At 54.4% G+C, this 23,275-nt stretch overlaps 8 protein-coding genes across 8 annotated transcripts; 5 read left to right on the top strand and 3 right to left on the bottom strand.

Moving 5' to 3' along the window:
• Nucleotides 1-1,056: 1,056 nt before the first annotated feature.
• Nucleotides 1,057-2,532, top strand: UMAG_02103 (putative peptidylprolyl isomerase; the record flags this gene model as incomplete). Its single annotated transcript, XM_011390166.1, has 2 exons — nt 1,057-1,703; nt 1,806-2,532. 2 exons carry the CDS (start codon nt 1,057-1,059, stop codon nt 2,530-2,532), a joined length of 1,374 nt encoding a protein of 457 aa, XP_011388468.1.
• Nucleotides 2,533-3,547: 1,015 nt separating this feature from the next.
• UMAG_02102 (histone deacetylase HDA1) lies at nt 3,548-5,899 on the top strand (the record flags this gene model as incomplete). Its single annotated transcript, XM_011390165.1, has 3 exons — nt 3,548-4,013; nt 4,106-5,716; nt 5,793-5,899. 3 exons carry the CDS (start codon nt 3,548-3,550, stop codon nt 5,897-5,899), a joined length of 2,184 nt encoding a protein of 727 aa, XP_011388467.1.
• Nucleotides 5,900-6,202: 303 nt separating this feature from the next.
• Nucleotides 6,203-8,494, bottom strand: UMAG_02101 (uncharacterized protein; the record flags this gene model as incomplete). The annotated part of the gene is made up of 1 exon (XM_011390164.1): nt 6,203-8,494. One exon carries the CDS (start codon nt 8,492-8,494, stop codon nt 6,203-6,205), a length of 2,292 nt encoding a protein of 763 aa, XP_011388466.1.
• Nucleotides 8,495-10,074: 1,580 nt separating this feature from the next.
• Nucleotides 10,075-13,938, top strand: UMAG_12183 (uncharacterized protein; the record flags this gene model as incomplete). The annotated part of the gene is made up of 1 exon (XM_011390610.1): nt 10,075-13,938. The coding sequence occupies one exon, from the start codon at nt 10,075-10,077 to the stop codon at nt 13,936-13,938; it is 3,864 nt and encodes a 1,287-aa protein (XP_011388912.1).
• A 588-nt stretch (nt 13,939-14,526) lies between these two features.
• Nucleotides 14,527-15,648, top strand: UMAG_12182 (uncharacterized protein; the record flags this gene model as incomplete). Its single annotated transcript, XM_011390609.1, has 2 exons — nt 14,527-15,462; nt 15,556-15,648. The coding sequence occupies 2 exons, from the start codon at nt 14,527-14,529 to the stop codon at nt 15,646-15,648; spliced, it is 1,029 nt and encodes a 342-aa protein (XP_011388911.1).
• Nucleotides 15,649-15,824: 176 nt separating this feature from the next.
• Nucleotides 15,825-17,741, bottom strand: UMAG_11468 (phosphatidylserine decarboxylase 1; the record flags this gene model as incomplete). Its single annotated transcript, XM_011390567.1, has 1 exon — nt 15,825-17,741. One exon carries the CDS (start codon nt 17,739-17,741, stop codon nt 15,825-15,827), a length of 1,917 nt encoding a protein of 638 aa, XP_011388869.1.
• Nucleotides 17,742-18,428: 687 nt separating this feature from the next.
• Nucleotides 18,429-19,142, bottom strand: UMAG_11467 (uncharacterized protein; the record flags this gene model as incomplete). The annotated part of the gene is made up of 5 exons (XM_011390566.1): nt 18,429-18,568; nt 18,660-18,685; nt 18,801-18,844; nt 18,942-18,985; nt 19,109-19,142. The coding sequence occupies 5 exons, from the start codon at nt 19,140-19,142 to the stop codon at nt 18,429-18,431; spliced, it is 288 nt and encodes a 95-aa protein (XP_011388868.1).
• Nucleotides 19,143-19,619: 477 nt separating this feature from the next.
• Nucleotides 19,620-20,798, top strand: UMAG_02097 (uncharacterized protein; the record flags this gene model as incomplete). Its single annotated transcript, XM_011390163.1, has 3 exons — nt 19,620-20,168; nt 20,289-20,624; nt 20,727-20,798. 3 exons carry the CDS (start codon nt 19,620-19,622, stop codon nt 20,796-20,798), a joined length of 957 nt encoding a protein of 318 aa, XP_011388465.1.
• Between the last annotated feature and the right edge of the window lie 2,477 nt (nt 20,799-23,275).

Below are 23,275 nucleotides of genomic sequence, written 5' to 3'. Positions count from 1 at the left end.
ACGCGAACTACTTCAGTGTTGATCCGTACGAGATGACATCCACGCTGTTTTTGGAATGCATGTGTGAGACCCACACTCTCCATGCGAGACCGTTGGAATTGAAAATCGGGAATCAAGGATCGGGACTCTTTATCCTGAGATCAGCGAAGACAAACAGAACCAAACCATCAGACCGCTTGCAATGTTAGCGGTGTGGGTCTGTTTGTCATAACTTAACTCAGGTTGAAAGCGGAGCGGTTTCAGCAACGAACAGTCTACCTTGACGAATCAACGCATCAGTCGTCCTGCATGGTTCGGAGCTGTGTAATTTCTCACAAGTGTCGCAAGACAAGACACATCTCGAGCAGGATAAAAGGCCAAGTAAGTTATCTCGAGTAATGGCGGAGTCGACCCTGGTAGATACCGCAGTTATGGTTGCCACGCAAGTGCAGTGCACAAGTCGTAAGTCGCATCAACGAGCCGAACGAGCTGATCGACCCGAAACACTTGTTCTGGGACACAGATCGAGAAAGCTACGACACAGAGATCCTATGCTTGGAACATTGAGTCGAATCTAGAACCTCACAGTGTGCTGGCGCGAGCTTTGCATATGCATTGAGGAGATCAAGGCAACGCCGATCATAGAAGCTGCCTGTCCAAAGAATCGTGAATTGTGACGATTGCCTCTTCCTGGGCGTTTCCAGAGGTACACGAGGCGTAGTCTTCAGAGCTAGTGAGCGCTGAAGCTTCACACTCCTCGGTCCTCTCTACTCACGACTCAAAGGTTGATACAAAATCGTGAATCGTGAATCGTGAATCGTGAATCGGGATTTTGACCTACGTTAACATAGAATATTTTGCGCCTGGAGGCCTGAGTGAGCCGTGAGCACGAAGCGTGAAGCTAGAAGGACCCTTGCGGCTATTCGTGATTTGAGCTGAGCCCTGAGTGGAGGCAGCGATGTAGACCCTGATGAAGGGATCCGTCTTTCCTTCTTGCTGCTCAGCATTAGCTTCTTACACCGTCTTTCGCCTCGACATCTGTGTCCTTACCGACACCACATACACTATCAAGTCAAGATGCCTCCCGCTGCCCTGCAAGCCACCGTATCAGAATCGGTCAAGGACGCTATCATTTCCAAATTGCGCCAACCACCAAGTGCCGTCCCTTCGCGAGAGTGGAGTGCAGAGACTCGTACCTCCTTGACACCGGCCGATGCTGGCATCGCAGAGGCACGTGCTTCAGCAGAAGATATCGAACTTGTCGATCTGCAACATCACAACTTTTCAGAACCGCGCAAACGCATCGTATCGCCCGCATCCCTATCCAGGTTCGAGCACTCACAAGCTTTCGCCGAGATCCTCGCGTTCATTTGCGTCTGCAACACAAGGGTAGTGGGAAAGACGCTGACCGAAGAGATCCAAATTTCGTCGGCATGTCGCACCATCCTCGAAATGCTTGATCAAGTGGCCGCTCTGCGCGAGTCGACTCCGCCAGACGCTTCGATCGGCTCATCCCGTTTCGGCAATCCCGCTTTTCGCACGTTCTACGCCAAGATCCGTGAGAACACCGACCGTCTTCATCGCATGATTCCGGGCCTCGAGACCGATTCTGAATGGTCACGAGCGGCCCGCGCCGAACTTTCCGTCTACTTTCAGGAGTGCTGGGGCAACGAAAAGAGAATCGATTACGGGAGTGGCATGGAGCTCAACATGGCCTGCTGGTTGTAAGTGTCTTGCCAATCTGCATTGGTGGTATCGATCAAAGAAAGTCCTGTCTCTGACCTTGGATTATTTTTTTGGCCGCTTGGTCTTCACCCTACACCCAGGCTCTGTCTTTGCAAATTGCGCATTCTGCGTCTTCCTGAGGACGGCGCTTGCATTGTTCTGCGCATCTTCTGGACGTACGTTCAAGTGATGCGCGATATCCAGTCCTCGTACTGGCTCGAGCCAGCCGGTAGTCATGGCGTATGGGGACTCGACGATTATCACTTCCTTCCCTTTCTCTGGGGTGCCGGTCAGCTAAGCAGCCATCGGCATCTCCGTCCCAAAGCGATCCACGACGCAGAGATCGTCGATGAGTTCGCACCAAAGTACATGTACTTGGCCTGCATTCAGTTCATCAACTCGGTCAAGACGGCCTCGTTGCGCTGGCATTCGCCTATGCTCGATGACATTTCAGGCGCGAAATCATGGAGCAAAGTCAACCAAGGCATGATCAAGATGTACCGCGCAGAGGTGCTCAAGAAGCTTCCCATTGCCCAGCACATCTTTTTCGGAAGCTTACTCCGTTTCCCAGAGCCTGCCACGGGTGAGCTCGAGGAAGAAGACGTCGAAGAAGATGCGCATGGTCACATTCATCCAGCAGGAAAGCCACATGCACACGGTACAGGTGAGGGTCAGGCTGCTGGATGGGGTGACTGCTGCGGCATCCCCATCCCCAGCGCATTTGCAGCGGCGGAGCAAGAGAAGAAACGCCAACAAGGCAATTTCAGCTCGACAATGCTGGGCGAGAAGCCATTTGGAACAGGTGTCCGTCGGATCCCATTCGACTGAGTCGTTGGCCTGGCACGACATCGCATAATGTTGGGCCTTGCGACATGATCGAAGGGCTTGCCAAGTCAGCATCTCAGCATATACTCCTTGGCTACTGTATCACTGCTCCCCGCAGTCGTGTTTCATCGATCTCTGACAAGGCCACTGTCACTTTCACTACGTCTGGCCGAGAAGCTTGTGGCTCTTTTTTTTGCGCGCCTTCCCGATGCTTAACGGACGCTGTCGGACTGGACCTCACGACTTGAATGTTGCGAACTTCAGTACGATGATCGAGACTGTTGAATGTCAGACTCACACCCGAAAGCGCGTCATATTGAGCCTGTCCCCACTTTGACCTAGCCTATATTAGCCGTGCAAGTCAGAGCCCACTCGCCGATTGAAGAATGTGCCCTAACCGCACAGTCAGCAGACAAGCAGTAAATTCCTTTACAACCTAGATAGGGAGATCGCTAGCTAGTGGTTTGCTCGTCACTGGTGCATCTTCCAACATAGTGCAACACTCAGATAGATGATCGGATGCGTAGGCAGACACAGCGAGAGATACCTAGACAGTTGCACATATATAGAAACAGGCCTAGTAGGCCCCTTATTTGTCGACAGATCACCCGCTTCAGAACACAGAACCGTCTCCGTACCTATTCACGATTCGTGATTGTCCTCGGCAGTCAGCGCTCTGAATAATAACGCCAGGGTCCATTTTTTGTGAGCTTCTTGAAACAGTCGCGAGATGTTGTTCAACTCTGGTTGCCATCTCCCGCTTCCATCGTCTCCTTACACCATTATCTCGTACCGTGTCCGCTTAACACCGACGTGTAGAGTTAACAGCTCTCTCGTCACCAAAGGAGCATTGATCACTGTCCTGGCGATCTTCAGCGACGAGCAATTCCTGTGGTCGAACGATTCACCGACACAGTAACATTTCTCACCGTCTCTCCATCTTTTTTCTGTCCCTTCTTCTGCCTTACTCGCCTTTGGGCTCAGGAAGCGACGGTGCAGCTGCATTGTTCCTTTCGGAATGTCACCAATATCACCGTCGCAGTTTGTATCTCGCCAGGATCAGCCCATCGTTATTGACGATAATGACGAAGACGACAATGGTGTAGCCTCGACGTCTGTCAGGCATCCGCCAGCACAGTCCCCTACTACGTCTCTGCGAGGTATCACCCCCGCGATGTCGGTAGCAACCACGTCAACAAGTAGCATCAATCCAGCTGACGAACGCAATAGTGCATCCGGTCCGCCATCTTCGCTCGATCGCTACCGCACTGGCTACGTGTATTCAGCCGACATGATGCTGCATGTCAATCCGATCGATCCCGATCATCCCGAGCGGCCCCTTCGAATCTTTAAGATCTTTATGAAGTTCAAGGAGAGCAACCTATTCGCTCGAATGAAACGAGTCCCGATCCGAGAGGTTGCGGAAGAAGAAGTCAAGCTTGTTCACGATCATGGAATCTGGGAAGGAGTACAGCGATTGGCTTGTAAGTTGGCAGGATGCGTTCGCGGTCGACGTGGATGATACTATCTTTCGACTCGCCATCACTGATACTGTTTCTTCCTATCTGAAATTCAGTCTACCATCCTGATGTACTCAAGGAGCAGGTCCAATTGCTCGAGACGAATAGCTCCTTGTACATCAACGAGCATTCCGCGTATGCAGCGAGGCTTTCTTGCGGCGGAGCAATTGAGCTCGTAAATGCCGTTGCAGCTGGTCAGATCCAGAACGGATTTGCCATCGTCAGGCCACCAGGACACCACGCAGAACCGCAGAAAAGTATGGGCTTCTGCTTCTTTAACAACGTGGCAGTAGCGACTCGGGTTGTGCTGCGGCGACACGCACACATTAAGAAGGTTCTTATCCTGGATTGGGACGTGCATCACGGCAACGGCACACAGCGGGCTTTCGAGTACGACGATAACGTGCTTTACATCTCCTTACACCGATACGATGAGGATGGAAGTTTTTACCCTGGCAGCACCTACGGAAATTTCGATAGCGCCGGGACGGGGCCTGGAGAGGGCAGGTCGGTCAACATACCATGGCTTAGTCAAGGCATGGGCGATGCCGACTACCTGTATGCGTTCAATCATCTCGTGATGCCGATCGCGCACGAGTTTCAACCGGACCTTGTCATCATTTCGGCTGGTTTTGATGCAGCTGATGGCGACCCGATTGGTCTCAACCGTGTTTCACCGGGAGGATTTGCGCAGATGACGCACCTCCTCACATCACTCTCTCAGGGAAAAGTAGCGGTGGTTCTTGAGGGTGGTTACAATCCCGAGGCTGTCGCCAGCAGCGCTTTAGCGGTGGTCGACGTCCTGTTGTCACGCAATACGGCCGAGCCACTCGAGACAGTCGCCAGTACGTCGGCGGCTGCCACCGTTCACTGTGTACGTCGGTTTCACCAAAAGTGGTGGAAATCTCTTCGCTCGTCGCCGTTGGAAGCCGACGAGGCGGATATCGCAGTTGCACCTATTGATGTGGGCCGGATCCTTGCGGCGTTTCGCACTGAAACGGTTGCTCAACAGTACGACCTGCTCGAAGTGCCTCTTCAACACACGCCTCACAGCCGGTTCGGAGGGCAAGTGTTGGTGTCGGATCGTATCTTGGACAAGTTCTCGACTATCCTGTTTTTCGTGCACGATATGGGTAACTGGCGTTCAGAGCGGCCACAACCGTCGATGAGGGCGGAGCAGATGGCTTTGCAACTGGTGGATGCTTCGCGTGGTATCATGGACTATGCTAGGGCGAGGGGTTTCGGTCTGGTGGATGTCAACATCAACAGGGAATTCTCGACGACGAGGCTGAAGCTTCCTCCAGGCGTTCGGGAACCACCTAGGCACGATGAGGAAGCCAGTGCCGCCGCAGCGTTTATCTGGGACAATGTGGTATCGCTCGCAACGGGCCCAGTAGGACCGCCCAAGATCGTCATGGTAGGCTTCGGAAGTGGGTGTCGCGCCTTGACTTCGATCATCGATGAGAGAAATGTCGAGTTGTGCGTGCATGCAATCGTCAATGTGGTAGGATACGAAGACATGCCCCACTTAGCCTTGGCAGCTGGGGTCGAAAAGAAAAAATGGTACTATCGCAGGACAATGGTGCTTGCGCCTGCGGACCATCGACATCTGGTCGAACGAGCCGACGCGGCGCCACTCAAGAGGTTCGGCAGGATCACCCCAGTCCGTAAGTTTTTTGCGCCCCATCCGACCGACGGAGAAGAAACTAACTTGCACGATTAACCCTTCTACCGATCTCGTAGATGACACCGCTGCCATCAACATCCTCGCCCATAAGACCGCCGATATCCAGACCTTTATCGATAAAAAACTCCAAGTCGCAAAAAAGTCTACCAGCACAACCCTCTGAATTCTCCCAACGTTGATACATCACATTCCTCACTCATGACTGTCACGCTTCCGCATCCACTCGCAACTCACTCGATCAGCAGCTGCATCACAACCTCAGCTTGGAGCACGATCAGAGCATCTATAATGCAACGTCCACAGACTCGGACTGAGAACCAGCAAAGAATGTGATGCAAATAGACGCTCAGAACAGAAAGACAAGAGTGACAAAAGACGAGATGCAGACGAAAAGAGTGTAAGACGATATATACGCTGAGAATGACAAGCGTCAGTGTTTTGATCGAAGTGAGCGATCGGATGACGACTAGTCGAGCTCTGCAAGCGACGCTTGCTGCGGAACGGACGCAGGAAGAGTACGACGAAAGTGGCGCTTCCTCAACCTGAGTGCGCCCAGCTCGTGCGTCCGAGCACGACGTTCGACCACATGGACGCTGTCATCATTCAGCGAGCGAGAATACCAGGAGCTGGTCGATGACGTCGGTGTGGCCTGCGCCTTTTTGCTGGCAGAGGTGGCGGAGGCAAGGCTCGCCGAAGCGTCCTGGCTAGGCTTAACGCCGAGGTTAGCCTTGTAGATCGACGATGGCTCGTCCGACGTCGATCCGGACGGCGACACAATCTCCCTCCACACGATGACGCCAACGATAATGCCGACGAGCGCCACAAGCGCAATGACGCCCATGACGATGAGCTTCCTTTTACCGCTTGCCATGGTGGCCATCCAAGCTCTGCTGCCATCCTCGAGCTTGTGCGAGCCGGCGTTCTTCTGAGCCATGGAAAAGCGACGCCAGAACTTGGCCCCTTCACCGTCGGTATCCCACTCTGCGCCTTCTCCACCCGCTCCAAGGAACTGCGACTTTCGCGGATGATCAGGTTTCTCAAAGTCATTTTGCAGACCTTGAACACGTGGTGCAGAAGGAGCACGAGGTACGGCAGGAGCGGGCATGCGCATCTGTTGGCCACCTTGTGATGGTGCGTTGGGAGGCCCTGACTGTCCTGCGAGCATGGCCATGCTTCTTCGGAAAAAGGATTGCCGCTTCTGGCCAGGTTGGGATCGCGCAGCGTTGTGGGGACCGGGGTTGTGACCGGGAGGCCCTGCTTGAGGCCCACCAGCGCCAAGCATGGCCATGGATCGGCGGAAGATGGACTGGCGCTTGGGAGGACCAGGAGCATCAGAGAACGAAGGACCAAAATTTCCGCCAGGTCCTTGTGGGCCTCTAGCTCCCGACGCGCCCTGGTTTGGTCCGGGGCCACGTTGCAGGTTGTTCGGAGGAGTCCTCGCGCCGGGACCTGCTTGGAGTGAAGAGGGATGGTTGGGGACGCCGGGCGCACCATAAGGTCCTGGTGGGCCACGCTGGCCGTACGATGAGGGCGGACCTCGCTGTAAAACATTGGGCGGCACGTGTGCGTGTCCGTTCGGGTGATTGGGCGATGGCATGCCCGAGGGGCCGTAACCTGGAGAGCGGAGAGGCGTAGCGCTATTAGGAGTCGAACCGGAGGCGTGTTGCGAGCTCATGGGCGAGGATTGACCTTGCGCGTTATGTTGGGCGTTGTCAAAGCCGTGCTGTTGGGCTCGAGCGATGTCAATGGGCGGAGGACCAGCACTGCCTCGTGGTGGGCCAGCGTGGGTGACGCCGGGGGCGCGACTGTCAAAGTAGTCGTGCGGACCACCGCGCTGATCAGACGAAGGACCGCGGTTGGCCGCTGCGCCGCTTAGCTCTGGGTTGGGACTGGCAAGACCGAGTTGTTTGGTCAAAGCAGTCCTTGCGCTGAGCCTTTTGGACGTATTGGCGGAATCGGCAGATCCGGTGGCAGGCTGACTGTCCATAGGTGGACCAGCAAAGCCGATGGTGCTGCCATGACGCGAAGTTCGATCGACAAAGTTGTTGTTGTTGTTGACGGCGAGCCTGCTGCTCCTGTCATCCTGAGAGGCTTCAGAGAGGCGACCACCTTGCTTGGCGGATTTGAGCGCCATGAGTTTGAGCGAAGGAGGGTTCTGAGACGCATTGTCGGGAGGACGATGGCCGACTGCGACGGCACGGTCGGTCCAGCTGTCGGGTCGGTCCGAGTCCTTGCTGTGCTGCAAATTGTCAATACGAGAGGGGTTACGTGCAGTGCGGTCATCATCGCTGTCCGAGTCGGACTCGGAATCACTTGCGCCAAGCATGCCAAGGCCTAGACCAAAGGCACCCGAGTCGCGGTCGTGGCTGTCGTGGCTGTGATGGCGATGATTGGAGAGCGCACCTGGGTTGCTTTGTCGTGGATGGGAATGGCCAGCATTGACAGAAGTGGCTGTACGACCGTCGGAGAGCTTGGCTGCCTGGGAAAAGGTGATGCTTTTGCGTTGTTGTGTTGGGCGTGGGTTGGGTTGTTGGCCAGCTGATCTCAAGCCGTTGGCGTCCATGTCGTTGGCGGGTCGACCGTGTAGTTTGAGTTGACTAGCCTTACGAGCAAGTTCACGACGACGTGGGTCAGACGACTCGAGGTCTTTGGGATCGTAGAGATACTTGTCGTAGATGCTGACGACGCGGGAGTCGCGAGGGTTCATCGAGAAGGCGATGCTGGACGATGACTCGCCTGCCCAAGCGGTAGGAGCCATTTTGCGGCGGCAAGCAGGCCGGGATTTCGACAAGGAGTGAGGTGTGGTGGTGGATGTTGTGTTGCAATGGCGAGACTGAAGAAAGGGCGGGTGAGACAGTGAACGACTGCGTGTGTTGACTGGGCATGCAATTCCGACACGTGCGTTGAACAGTGTGGCTGAAATAGAGCAGTAAAGGAAGGTTCGGATAGGCAGATGTGAAAAACGATGTTTGTGCGACGAACAAGCAAAGACTAGACAAAGAGAACGACCAGCGTGATTGGGGTAAGAATGAGGAGACAGTCACGAGTGTCAAAAAGAGAGCGACGAGACCGTTAACGCCACGGATAAGCAAAGAGCGTGTGGATATGGATGGCAAGCGACAAATAACGAACGACAAGAGTGAAGAACAAGAAACACGATGGACGGAATAGAAGTGTGGGAAAGAGATCTAAGTTAGGACAACGACGAGGAGGACAATGATGACGAGGGAAAAAAAGGGCAAGAATGCAAGCGCACTGCAATCGCACTGCACGCGTCTAAAGACAGAGATGCCAATTTGCACAAATGAACGGCTCCTTGTCTTGGCTCTCTGCCTGTGTTTGCCCCTCGCAGATGCCTGTGACACGACGATCAATCACAAACACGGTCTTCTCAATCACGAATCTCGTTTTCATTCACGATTCGTAATGGCTTTTGCTCTTGCTCTGGAACTCACACTGTTCCATTGTATTGTTCGTGTTGCCTCGAAACACTCGACTGAGCGAATGCGCAGAGGGGCCAAGTGCAGGCACAGCACTCGAGCGACCACAACAGCGGAGGGGCGTTAGGGGAGCATACCGTCGGATCTGCCGAACCAGCCACAGTCACGAGTGTGCACAGCGTGTGAACGACAGCGTGTGAGAGCGTGTGAGAGCGTGCGCGATTGTGTGCGAGCGTGTGTGTTCAGTTCAGTATGTCGGTGTCTTCATTTCTGTGACTGATCTAGTGCTGCATGAACGAGGCTCGGACTAGCTGCCGAAGTGTGGGCGCGTCGTGCATGAGCTGCGTGCCGCGTGCGTGCACTGCATTGATCAAATCTTGTGTTGGTCTCGCTGTCGGCGCTTGTCGTGTGTGGCATGCGCCGAAAGCATGTCGGCCACTTTCCGTAGCCCAACTCGGCACTCGCAGACTCATGACTGTCTCTTTTCCCTCATGCCTTTCGTGTATGGCCACTCCTCTTTCCATGATCCAAGATTAATCCGGGAACCCTGAGCCAACACCCCGACCCCCGACCCCCGACCCACGATCCACGATCCACGATCACAGATCAGATCCACGATCCCGCATGTGCCTTGTTAGATCCTCGTCCGATGCTTCACGCTTCTATATTCGTGATTCGTGATTTGTGAATTTTCTTCCTTTCCGTGTTCGTGTTTCCTCGCCTTGCACACGCAGGTTGCGCAGATCATTCATGATTGAAAGACAAAGCACACCAACCCTAAAATCTGAGTCGTAGGTGTCGTGTGGAGCACCTCGGTCGGTACCGCAGCTCTTGGCACTTGTCGTCCATCGACCAACTTGAATCGCACACACCGCACTCTTGCATGGTCTGAATCGACATGACGATACCAGACCCGGCTAACATCATTCACAATGACGCCGGCACTGCCTCGCCTCACCATATCTGGGCTGACGTCGGCGATAGTACATCATCATCCCAACACGAGGCCACCCGCTCTCGTTCTGATGATGCCAACGGAGGTGCAAGCGCCAGCATGCATGCTCCACAACATGTCAAGGCCAACCGTGCTGCTCAACCCACCTACGATTCCTCCGACTTGCCTTCCTTTGGCTTATCTGCCAGGCTGACCCGCGACAGCTCCTCCTTTGGCTCCAAGCCTTCTTCCTCCGCCAGCGATTCTCGCAGACCCAAGTTCGCTCCCTACGAAGCCGAAAACCTGTGGGCGACCTCTTCAACCACCTCACATCCTTCCAAGGCCTCGCAAAGCACCTTGTCTCCCAACGCCTCCGTCTTCAAGCCGTCCCGATCCTTGCAACCGAATCACTTTGAGCCTCACGCTGTTGCCAACGTCCATGACTTCGATGACCCACTTAACAGCGCATACAGCTCAGACACGGTCTCGCCTCGTCCTGACCATGCTCCTCTCGACCACGAACAACCGCAGCAACCCTCTGCCTTGGATCCTGTTGCGGTATCCAAAGTCGAAGAGCAACGAGGTGACCACTCGATCCCACACCAGAATGGGCTCGTCAGCGCACAAGCTCAGACAGCCTCCGATGCTGTGTCAACCTCGAAATATACCACTGAGGCTGCAGACCAAGAGGAAGATCAAGATGACTTTGTCTACCCAGGAGCCGACAGCCCAAGTAGCGGCCAAGCAGCGGTGCAAGATGAGCAGCAAGCTGTCACCGACTCGCAGACGACCAAATCTCTAACAAAGCAAGAATCGGACCCCGAAGCGTCTTCCACCAGCCTCAGCGCCCCGGCAGAAGCCGAGCACATCGTCGTCGGAAGCGCCGCAGAACAGTCTCTGACTTCTTCGGCACCAGCCGAAACAGCAGTGCACATTGACTACGACACTCTGGCTCAGCTCTGCAGCCGCGGTCCACTTTCCGATCTGCAGTCGTTCTTTCACACAGCCCAAGAATCCGGTCTCTCCATGTTTTCTCTCTCCAACGACCCAAACCCGGGCAATGGCCTTGTACCGCTCCACTTTGCCGCCAAGGACGGCAAGACCGACATTGTTCGTTGGCTCATCACCCAAGCCGGCGCTATCGTCGAGATGGAAGATCGTGAAGGCGAGACCGCCCTGCACAAAGCCGCCATGGCAGGCAAGCTTTCTGTCGCTTCCTTGCTCCTCTCCCACGGCGCCGATGCCAACGCTCAAGATGCAGACGGCTGGACTGCGCTTCACAATGCCTGCAGTCGAGGTTATCTCGACCTCGTTCGGCTCCTCGTTGATCGTGGCCATGCACAAATCGACGTTCAAGGAGGCAGAGGGGCATGGACGCCCCTCATGAACGCCGCCTCCAAAGGCCATCTCCCCGTCGTACGCCATCTCACCGCAAAGTATCACGCCGATCCCTTTGTGCGCAATGCTGCCGGAGAGACTGCCTTTGACGTCGCAGCCGCCACCTTTGAAGTCTATATTTGCGAGATTCTCGAGCGCTATGAGGCAGAACGCTGGAATGCCTCCAAATTTACTACCTCGTCCCCTTCTCGCTCTGGCGCAATCGTTCCGGGTCGCGGTCCCTACGAGCCACTTGCCTTACATACTACCATCCCCGTCATACTGCACGAGAATCAGCGACTTGACACCCGTCTCCAGACGCTCGCCCTGAACGGTGGCAAGCCTCGATGGAGCTCATCTAGCGCCGCTCGCGCCCACAAGCCAGACAGACGTTCGCCCAGCTCCATGCCGCCCGGCCCTCTCGCTCCCAGTCGCACGCGTCATGTACCCATGCGTCAGGACGATGTTGGCCTTCCTACACGCTCTCTGCCCTACAAGCTGCGTCTTCGATCCCGTGTTGGTCCTGCCGCCGCCCGACGACGAGCCGCTGCTCTGGCAGCCCAGCATACACCCAATCCGCAAGACTGCCACGACGACGATTTAGCAAGCACTCCCACGCCCGAGTCCGTCCTGCAAGCTCGCCGAGGCACGTCGTCAGTCAATGGCGCATCTGCCCAGCATGCCGACGCTGAGTCTTCGCACTTTTGGCTCTGCGAATGGCAGTTGGACACCACTCATCCGCTCGTAGACGTCGAACACGGCTGGCAGTATGCTCAGTCCTTTGATGCACTCGATGACAAGTGGTCGTCTCAGCCCCCGCCGCCCCTCGAGCGATTGCTCGAAGGTCGTGGTCTCAGTGCCTCGGTCACCCGTGCCATTACCGGCGGAGCCGGCTTCGCCAATGCGCAGGCCGAGCAAGAGATTTCCTCAAGCAGCTGGGTGCGCCGAAGACGATGGATACGCGTTCTGCGACGTCGCCTCGACATCGAATTCGGCGATGACCTCGAAGCTTGCGAGGGTGCCACCGGTGCTGGCGCAGAGCATCTGGTACTCAGTTCAGAATCTCAATCGAACGGAGATGGCAGCCATGGTTTGTCGACCGCTGCCATCATGGCCGCCCAAGAGGCTGCCAAGTCGGAATGCTCACAGCTCGGTCCAGACGCCGACTATGTCAGTCGAGCCAAAGCGCTTGCTGGACCCAGCGCAGCCTCTGGCGCCACGCCCGCTGATGCCATGGGCGCTGATCGCGACGAACTCGCCAGGCGTATCGCTCGTCTCGTCATGGCCAATACAGAGCTGCGCGCCGCTTTCGAAGACGATGACGTCGAGCGTAGAAGCCGCGCTGAAGAGCTGCGAAAGGAGTACGCGCTGCAGCTCGGACAACTGCGCGAGGCCGCCGGCTTGGACGAAGACGAGGACGAGGATGCGGCCGATGACGATGACGATGAATTCATCTACCCGAACTCGTACAAGGACGATGGCGCGTCTGTCTTCACTCGTCTGGTCAACGGCGAGACTTCAGGCACCCTCTCTCGACCCTCACTCTCTCAGCGACAGAGTAGTGCCGCCTCGATGCTGCGCAACAGTGTCGCGCCGTCCGAGGCCGGTACGTCGCTCGCTGCCGCACGCAGCGCTGACCTCGCCGCCAACCGTGAGTTCCGCGTGCCCACCAACGAGGCGCCAAATAAGGTTGTGCTGCGCCATGGCCCCACCATGCGCGAGCAGAACCTGCAGCCACAGTGGCAGCGCGACGAAGAGGCCAAGGACTGCATAGGCTGCGGTCGCCACTTTACCTTCTTCCTCCGCAAGCATCACTGTAGAAGATGCGGTCGCATCTTTTGCGACGCTTGTTCGTCCAAGCGCGCACAGCTCAGGATGGCCGAGCTCGTCGTCGATCCGAGCCTTCCCAGCATGGCAGCTTCAGAAGTGCTCGCGCCGACGCGCGTCTGCAACGGCTGCCATGCCGAGTTGCAGCTACCACCTCAGTTGCAAAATATGAGGGGGGCTGATGCCATGATGGCTGCCTCGCGATCGCGTGGTGCCGACGAGGTTTCCGGACGCTCGATCTTGGAGACGCAACTGGAAGACGGCGCGTTTCGATCCACGCTGGCACCCCCGAGCGATGTCTCGAGTCGGGCCAGCGAGCTGACCGAGTGTCCTGTCTGCTCCACCACGCTCTCGGCCCTCGGCGGTTCCGAGGAGCAGGAGGCTCACGTACGCAACTGCCTCGAAAACGGTGGAGGCGGGAGCATGCAAGGTGGAAGGTACCTCGTCTACAAGCTGCCTGAGGACTCGCCAATCGTGGGCAAAGAGTGCTCGATCTGTATGGAGGACTTTGTCGCCAACAGCACCATTGCACGTCTGCCATGCTTGTGCTACTTCCACCGTGGTTGTATCGACTCGTGGTTCAAGCGAGGTCGCGAATGTCCTGTGCACGCCAGAGATTGGTAGATGGTCCCATACGGGTTTCGTCAACTCTATGTTCAATAGACTGGGATTCTTTCGGTGCGCCCCGGCTGCTGTGATGATGAATATGAATTGTTCGTGTGGATCAACAGCGTGTATGTACTGTTGTGTGTACTGTACTCACGACCGTAAATATCCCGTCTCGTTTCTGTTGTGTGTGTAGACCATGGACAAAAACTACAGTAAGCGTGTTAGTCCTTGCTGTTCGAACAAGGGTTTGGAAATTCACGATTTTTGGTATGCACGATGTGCCGTGGGCGCGTGACGCGTTGAGACCAACAAAATCACGAATAGACCCTTTCACGTTTCTCCTCCACCAACTCACGACTCGAATGTTTGGAGCATTGGAAGCACCTTGGAAGCTCGTATTGTTCGGCCACGACGCAGTAACTCTGGATCCTATCTGTACATTGCATCATCACGGGCGACGCTGCTTGATCAAGCCTTTTCTCCGACGTGGTCAACACTTTGCTCCTTCACTGCTGCCGACATCGCGTTGAGACATTTCCAGCTATCAAGTCGATTCGACACCACACTCTTTGTCAACTTGGCATCATCTCTCTTTCACTCACAATGTCGTCAGAGGCGCAAACTACGCCAGAAGCTCACAATGCAGATGAACAACTTGTGATGGAGCAGGAGAGAGTGGATGAGGAGAGAGAGACATCGTTTCAGTTTCAGAAGCAAGCACGCGATGCGCCGGTGCAAGCTTCTAATTCGGCGTTAGGTGAAGTTGGAGAGAGTTTGGGTGATGAAGCATTGCAAACGCATTCAGCGACGGAAATGGCGACGGAGGGTAAGGAACAAGGGGAAGCAGAAGCGGAAGCGAAAGCGGTGGAGGAAGCGACGGCGGCGGTGAAGGAGGAGACGAGTAGCAAGCCAACGCGCAGTGGGAGAAAGAGTCGAACATCGACGGATGCACCTACAGCATCCGAGGAGCAAGTTCGAAAGAAGTCACGCCGATCCAATGCTCCGCCATCCACATCTGAAGCTGGCTTGGGAACCGACGTCAACGTCCGGCTCGACCGACTGCGTCAAGCGCTCTTCCGCTTCCTCGACCTGATCGAACACCGCGCCACGCGCTCCTCGTTCGCCAAAGCGCTCCCTCACATCGACGCCGACTCGGTAGAAGCCCTGCGTCAGCAGTTTGTCAGTCAACTCAAAGACGCCATCATCGACGAATCCGAAAAACTGATCGATTCAAACGATCTACAAGCCAAATTGGCCTCGTTGCACCGATTGACCCAGGAAGCAGACGCCAGGTACCAGGCAGGATACGCAGAGAATGCCCCAGAGATCAAGGACGTTTGGAGAAAAGAGATTGATCTCGAAACCGCCATCTCGGCAAAGGCCATTCCGGACCAGGAGAGGAGAGTCGATCAATTGAAGCTAGAATTGGATTCAGTGCGCAAGCAGAATCGTGCCATCCATGCTGCATTGCTCGAGACGCGTGCAAGAAGCACTGCGATTCAGCGTGATGCAACCGACTCATTGGACGCTCTCGAATCAGTAAGTCATTCTCAACACACACCCCGTGTTATTCACTTCAAAACATCACGCACTGACCTCCATCCTCGTGTCCACCTCGTGCTCCCAAAACAGGCAATCAAAGGTCTCGAAGCTACGCCAGACATGCAAAAGCAACTTCGCCAAACCATGGACGACCTCCTCCAAGACCTCGGCGCGCGGGTCTAACGATCACCGTCACCTCACCTGTACATCAGCTTCACAGACCTTTCTCTCTCGGCGCGATCTGCACGTTTAGCTTTTACTCATTGAAAGAGCAATGAGATTCTGCTCGTGTTGAACGGCAGACACCAGTGGCGCTAAGGGTATAGCAAAACAGGAATTGTGTTTTGGGTGAAAACATTTTAAACTTGACGACCGTTCTTCTTTTCCTCTGACTCTTCGGTAGAAGGTTGTCGGACGTCACCTAGTCGTTGGCCCACCTTGACCTTTTGGTCGGGCTTGAGGTCGAAGCGGAACTCATTGGGAGCTTCAAAGACGAGCACAATGGTGGAGCCGAGCAGGAACCCGCCCATCTCGTCTCCCGCCGCCAGAGGCTGACCTCCGAGCAACTTGCTCGCGCCCGAGTAAGACGCTTCCGAGTAGGTGCCGGCGAGGTAGCGCTGCATGCGCACGTTGGTGCGCAGTGCCTTGTCAAAGTTGATGCGGATCGAACCAACATTGGTGGCGCCGACGGGTACCATGCCGAAGAAGCCGTGCCTCCATCGACCGAGTAGAGCGACGCGCTCGTTGAGCACAAACAGATTCGAGAGACGACGCGCCATGTACGGCGACACAGAGTACAGCTCGCCCCGGAAGTGGCGACGACGCTCAGCTACCCAGTTGGTAGGGCTGTGGAAGCGATGGTAATCTCCGGGAGCAAGATAGATCACGCAGAAGAAGAGCTTATTTCCCTCTTTGACACCTTTCTGGCCATGCGAGTGAGGCTGCAGAAGCGGCGGGAGTGCTCCCACACCCATTTCGTACGCCACATTGGCGTAGCGGCCAAGCACTTCGGGTGTGTCGGGTTCGGGCATACCCGCATCGTCTATCTGCGTTGGTTTCTTGATCAGTGCAGCCTCGTCCTTGCGCTGAACGTCGTCTTCGTCGTTATCGTCATGCGCCTCGTCGTAGCTTTCGTCCGAGCCGCTTTCGTCACCAGCAGCCGGGATGCCAGTCGTGTTTGAACCCTGCGCTGGCGAACGCTTTATCCACGATTTCCAGTAGGATGCCTTGACGAACTTCTTCCAGAAGGCCTTGCGCTTGGGTGTCTCATTCTGATCGGGCAATGCCGACTTGCTCTTTTCGTCGCCGAGAAGCTCATCAAGCGAATAGTCAATTCCGTTGACGGAAGCAAATTGGCGGTCATCAAGGTGTTCATGATCCGAGTCATCTTGCGAGTTGCCAATCACTTTCTCGGTAGCTTCTGGAGAGCTTGTGACTCCGAGAAGAGCATCGAGGGAATATGTGATGCCTTTGACCTGCTCAACACGTCGACCAGCGATCTCACCGAAGTGCAATACCTTTCCATCGGCGGGTGAGACGAGGATGCTGTCGTCGACTGGACGCGCGCCTTCTTTGAGCTCTCGATAAAAGAACTCGCCCAAACTCCTGTAGTGCGTAAGATCAGGATCCTTCATCTCGTCCAGGTTGCAGCCAAAGATGGAGGCGTACAGCTTGAACCCAAACGGTCGAAACCAGACAGGCAGTGTAAGGTTGTTCGCCCAACCCCAAGCGCGAGAGATGGCATTCAGAGGAAGCGCACCAATGACATACACGGTCCAAGGGCCTTGCATCTTGACAACTTGACCATTCTCATCGACGATCTTGGTCCCAACACCCTTACCGTTCTGCTCTGCGACATAGCTTCTACGCGCTTGCACGCCGACCAGCACCACAGCACCGAGGAGGATGGGTATGGGGTACCACTTGATCGGTGTACCAGACCATGATCTGAAAACTTTTTGCTTGTAAGAGCCTTGATTGCCCTTTTGCTTTTCCTGTTGGTGCTCTCGCGCCTGTTCCTCGGCACGGCTTCGTGCCGCACGATTGCCTCGAACTGTGTTGGCCTCGTGTTCGGCTTGAAGTGGGTCTCTACTATAATATCGTCTGGTAGAGATTGAAGGCGGACGAACGAGTAGGATTGTCGAGCGGAAGGATGGCGATGCTGTCGATATTGTCCGAGACGAGATCAGAGGAATAACCGAATGCAAGGAGTCTGGCAAGGCCAAGATTCGTACAAGGTCGCTGCGCCCACGAGGCCGCAAGAACGGGGCTCTCATCTATGCGACGTATTGAGGGTGTGCGAGCGTGCGGGCACTAAAGTGTGCGCAGACAAGGAGTATCTGGCCGATGTACTACAAAAAGTAAGGGTAGTGTTGACAGCGACCAACGGCGCCCAAGTTTGTTATGGTGGCCTAGAACAAAGGCAATCAGATCAGGAAGAATGAGATGAATCGTGAACTCTGCATCCGTGATTGTGACTTTGAAGAAGTGAGCCGAGCATGGGCCAGCACGCGTGAGTTGAAAGAGAGAAAAGGACGAAGACACGGCTACCCTAATCACGATACCAGGAATCATCCTGCTTCACCTGAGCGCCCGATCCGCCCCTTTCCTGAAAATGACCATATACTGCACTCGCAACTGCTGCGCTGCTGCGCGTTGGCCAGGAAATTTAAGATTTCCCCGGACCTTGGAGGCTCGCGGCTGCTCATTCACCGTCATACTCAAAGTACGGACGAGGCTGTTGACATAGCAAATCAGGTGCCATTGCTGGAAGTCGGTACATCACTGAGCTGACGATAGGATTGCAGGCTAGGAAGGGTTAACAACTGATACTTCTGTAAAGGGAAAGAAGAACGGAACAGGTCACAATGCCAGCGAGGCTAATGTTCGGCGATCGATGACAGGGAGGTTTTGACAGAAATCATGCTGGTTTCATAGCTATAACACGCCTTACTTAACACGCCTTACTGCGTGGCTCCGTAGCTGGGAGGCGGAACCTGGTGGACAGGCTGGCCGTACTTGGGCACCCACTCGCCGTTACCTGTGTATTGGACGGCACCGTTGAAGCGCTCTTCGGCTTTCATCTTCTTGTAGATGAGCCAGACTTTTGTGAGAAAAGAAAAAGGCGATGAACACGGATAAACGCATCAGTCAGTATCTCTGGAAAGAAGCTGATAGTAAATATATCCACTTACAAGCATGGATGTGTCCCGGGATGTATCTGTATGGGCGGCAATACGAAGCCAAACGCGCAAAAATGAAATTGCAGATTGATACAGATTGTCAGGCAAAGGCTTCAAGAAGCGCAGCTTGTGGCCCTATCAAATGACACTCACCCGAGGATGGTCAGCAAGATGTTGATCATCAGATCACATGAGCACTACCGGAATAAAGAATCGGAGGAAACCCCCGGCAATGTAAGTAAGCTATTCTTTGTCAACGACGAGCAGATCTCGATCAGGTTTCACCACACTCACACCAGTGATGAATGCCACTGCTGCAGGCGGCAGGATTATAGCCACTGTTGTTCATAGAGTCGGTTTACCGCATAGCGAGCGAGAAGCATGGGCACAGAATGGGAATCTTAGCGAGTCAGTTGCGAAGGTGACCCGCAGCAAGCACAACCTTGAGATTATCCACTCACCGAGAATTAGGATGATGTCGGATCCGTCCGTCATTTTTGAGTTTCTCGTTAGGTGATGGTGTTGCGAATCTTGTAGGTCACTGGAGATATGGTGGTATGATAAGGAGCGCTACCATTAAGATTTCGGTGGTACCTTGTACAGTCACCGAGTACGCTTGGCCAGCAAGCTCAATCGAAGCTTAGGGCATGTGGAGGACACGCCCTAATTTCAATCGTGAATCTTGTGTTAGTCGCAAGATCGGGATTTTCATCGGGAGATGTGACCTTCATTCCCCGCATTTTTTCTCGATGAATAGCCGGACAAGGAAGGGCCGAAGACCGGCTGGACCTTGCTTTCTAGCCTAGTCAATGCGGTGTACCAACTTGCTCAACACTTGGTGGATGCTAAGCTATAAGTGCATTCACTAGAAGGTCAAGTATAAGACCTGTCTACACTCGCTGATCACTCTCTCATGAAGCGCACCAAGCAGACATTGCAAATCTAGCAAGAAGCTTCGAATCAAACATCAACATGACCTCCTCTAAAATCATGATGCCGAAGGTGGGCTCACATCTGATCCTCACCATCCCTGCACGTCATGTGCTTCAGATGACGCTCAACAGACCCAAACAGCTCAACTCGATGACGGATGCTATGGAAGAGGACATCTGTCGTGTGTTCGATTGGTTCGAGACCGAGCCCTCTCTTTGGGTTATCATCCTTGCGGGCAAGGGTAGAGCGTTTTGCGCCGGCCAAGACCTCAAGGATTGGCTCAGCAAGAATCAGACTTCCGATACTATGACGCATACCACAGGAGAGCCCATGCAGTCTGATGCAGAGGTTAGTAAATCCATTCAGAGGCTCAAGCGAGGTGGCTTTGGGGGTATGAGTTCGCGAAGGAGCGCCAAGCCCATCATCGCCGCTGTTGATGGTATTTGCATGGGAGGCGGCACAGAGACCATCCTCAATTGCGACATGGTGGTGGCCAGTACTCGATCCGTAATCGGCCTGCCTGAGGTAGCCAGGGGCGTTGTGGCTGCCATGGGTGGTATTCCTCGACTCACACAGCTATGTGGTCACGTAAGTCGCAAGATCGTCGCTTGTAAAACTATCATTGCGTTGAGAACAAAACTAAGCTCAGCACTCTTTCATCTTGCCTCTCTCTCTTCCGTGATTTCTCTTCCATCTTTTTGCGTACAGCAACGTGCGTCGGAGCTTCTCCTCCTCGGCAAGCCTATCAGTGCTAAGGAAGCTCATGACCGGTACAATATGGTCAACCGGCTCGTTGATGTTGCAAAGTCGACATCCGAGGAGCTCGGTCAGGCAGCAGTAGATAAGGCTGCTATCGATATCGCCATTCAGCTGACCCAGAATAGTCCCGATAGCGTGCTTGTGACAAAGTCTGCCTTAGTCATGGCCCGCGACTCGACGAACGGCGACATTGATGCTTCGGCGCGAGACAACTTGTTGTCCGACAGAAGTCGATTGCTCTATGTGGGCAAGAACATCAACGAAGGCTTAGAGGCATTCAAAGGGGTACGTCTTTGCGTGTGTCTAGCGCTAGCGTAGTTCATCTGCGTGTCTGTACTGATGCTGTGTCGCCCTCTTCCCCTTTATCTTGGCTGTGTTCGACCACAGAAACGCAACCCGAAATGGTTCAACCCACTTCCCCTGGCCCCGCCATCCAGCCACGCGAGGTCAAAGCTTTGAGCCAGACAGCGTCGCTCAGTCCGTGAAGCAACAGGACGGTGACCACCAGTGATAGTGTCAAGGAAGACTGTGTTATCGCCATCATAGCCTACCACGCCTGATGTATTGTCCTGATCAATGAGCATTCCCCGATGACCATACCTTGCAGCCGATTTCCGCTTGATGGGCTGCCCGAATCGGTGGCGCCCTCCCCTTTTAGTTGAAGATTTCTACAACGAACACATGGAACGTGTTGTGCAAGCAAACTTTGATATGTTAAGAGCGCTCACCAGCTCGCAACCTACAGACCTACGCGGCCGTGCGCACGTTGTACAGCCGGTTTGATGCGCCAGGCCATCGAAATTACGGGTTATTCACGACTGTCTGCTTGGTGAAACAGTGGTGTGACACAGTGGTGACAAAATTTTCACGCTCGACACAGGTACCTTTCCGTCGCAGCTCACGCCAAAGTGCCAGGTGCAGGGATGCGAACTGCTTGGGCGATGAGCGCCGCTCATTCGGGATTACGCTTGTCGTTCCTGGACTCGTTCAAGATCAGGCCAAGCGAGGCTCATCCATGTGTGACAAAGACGGTTGAGACTTGCCTCGTGGCGTGTACGAGATGTGGCACCGCAAATCACATCAAGTCCGCCAGGTGATGCGTGGCAATTACTCATGCGAAAGGGCAGCGGGCCTGCAGACGAGCCCAGCGTTTTCCCGAAGTTCGTTCTTGTAGGTCCGGCTGTCTCGTGTCGGTGAAGCTAGTGTGAGAACTGCTCAGCGTCGCAAGTGTTCGACTGTTCCGAGGCCCCGAAGCACGAAGCTTGATCCACTAGGCGAGCTGTCAGATTTGATCCGACTGGCCACGCTACATTGAGAATGAAAAGTGTCGCGCTTTTTCCACTGATTTGATTGACCCTTTCAGGCAGGTACAATATTGGATTTAAAGTGCACGGACGTAGTGGGCCCAATCAAAGTATAGTAGATCCAATCTCCGGCACGGCAAGCAGGTATCGATGCCGTACAGTGTTTTTTCTGCCCAACATGCAAAGCTAAACCCACGTTGGGTTTTTTTTTGCTAGATCTCAAGCCTGCAACGACCAGCGTATCTGAGTCATTGAGCAAGTACTTGACTGTCGCCACACCCATGTACAGATACATTACTGTACTGTCTCTGCGAGTGTGAGGCAGTCAAGGTTGCTCTTAAGTCTCTGCGATAGGAACCCATACTGATGCGTGATATACTCTTCAGTGCATCACTAGACAAGCTGCAAATTTTTACGTGTGAACTTGAAGATGCAGAGCTATTGATGTATCAGATCCTTCTGCAGGCACAACTCGCCATTTGGGCGCATGCCATGCCTGTGGTTCCTGGCCTAGCGCTGAGACGAAAGCCAGCAATTGCAAGTCCGAACCAGATCCGAGTGTCATTCGGCTAGACGACGAATCAGAATGTGCGGTATGGGAATATTCACGATTGGTCGGCCCGTCGCACGCCGAATTTTCTGCTACAGGACCTTCTGGATGCGCCCAAAGGTATCTCGTACAATCATTACTCTAATTATGTTGGTCTATTCTCACGCTAAGATGTCAAATGAAGCGGAAACATTGCGAATCGTCCTCGTAACTTGAGTGTGGTCGCAATTTTGTCAGTGAAAAGATACGGTATCGGCGAGTGCAGGCCTTTGAACATGTCGCGGTTATGGCACTGAATGTAACAATAGCGCACGCGAGTCAGCGATATGAGGTAGTATCCTGCCACGCAAATGTCGCCTACGAGCAACCTAAAATCACCAAACTTGCCTGCGCAAAGTGCGACATCTTACTACATCTCCCTCGCCTCGCTTGTCACTGCGTCGCATACCTCTGGGTAGCTAAGAATCTCCTTCGCTCTGGGTTGAATGCACGGCTTTCGTAATCACACATCGGGCAGCCACTTGGATTGCATGTTGAGGCCACACTCGTGACTGTACACCACCATGTCTGGTCGTTCTAACGCAAGCCGGGTCTAGCTTCCCAATCAGCCTGACAAGTTTTTCGGATGGGTACAAGCCTCCGCTCGGCGATGATACTACGAGTTCGCGCGACTGCGGATCAACAAGAGAACTCGTGAAAGGACATAGATGTGTCTACTTTTATTGCTGAACATTTACAGGACGTTGCATTTCGGTGGTAGCTCTCTGGCTCGGCTCCCAGAATTTATCATTTTGTTGAAGACAACACCTCGCGTGGGAACCGACGTGGTTTGGTCTCTGCTACTCCATTCAAATAGCAATGGAACTGATCGTGGGAGCATCGATCAGATACCGTTTTAGTCCCATCAAACCCGCAGCATCTGGGATCTCAGGGTATCGCTCTTGGTGTGACCGACGGAAAACGGCTGGATGGATGCTGCAACCTCTTTTAGTAGCAGCGCGTTGGCTGAAGCGAAGCAGCCGACGGCTTTCGTAATTGCAATTACGCCACCGTCTTGATTTTTGTTCGATTTCCCGTTATCC

The sequence above is a fragment of the Mycosarcoma maydis genome, chromosome 5, assembly GCF_000328475.2.
Source record: "Mycosarcoma maydis chromosome 5, whole genome shotgun sequence".
NCBI lineage: Eukaryota > Fungi > Basidiomycota > Ustilaginomycetes > Ustilaginales > Mycosarcoma > Mycosarcoma maydis.
The sequence above is the reverse complement of the archived record's forward strand: the minus strand, read 5'-3'. Positions and strand labels throughout refer to the sequence as shown.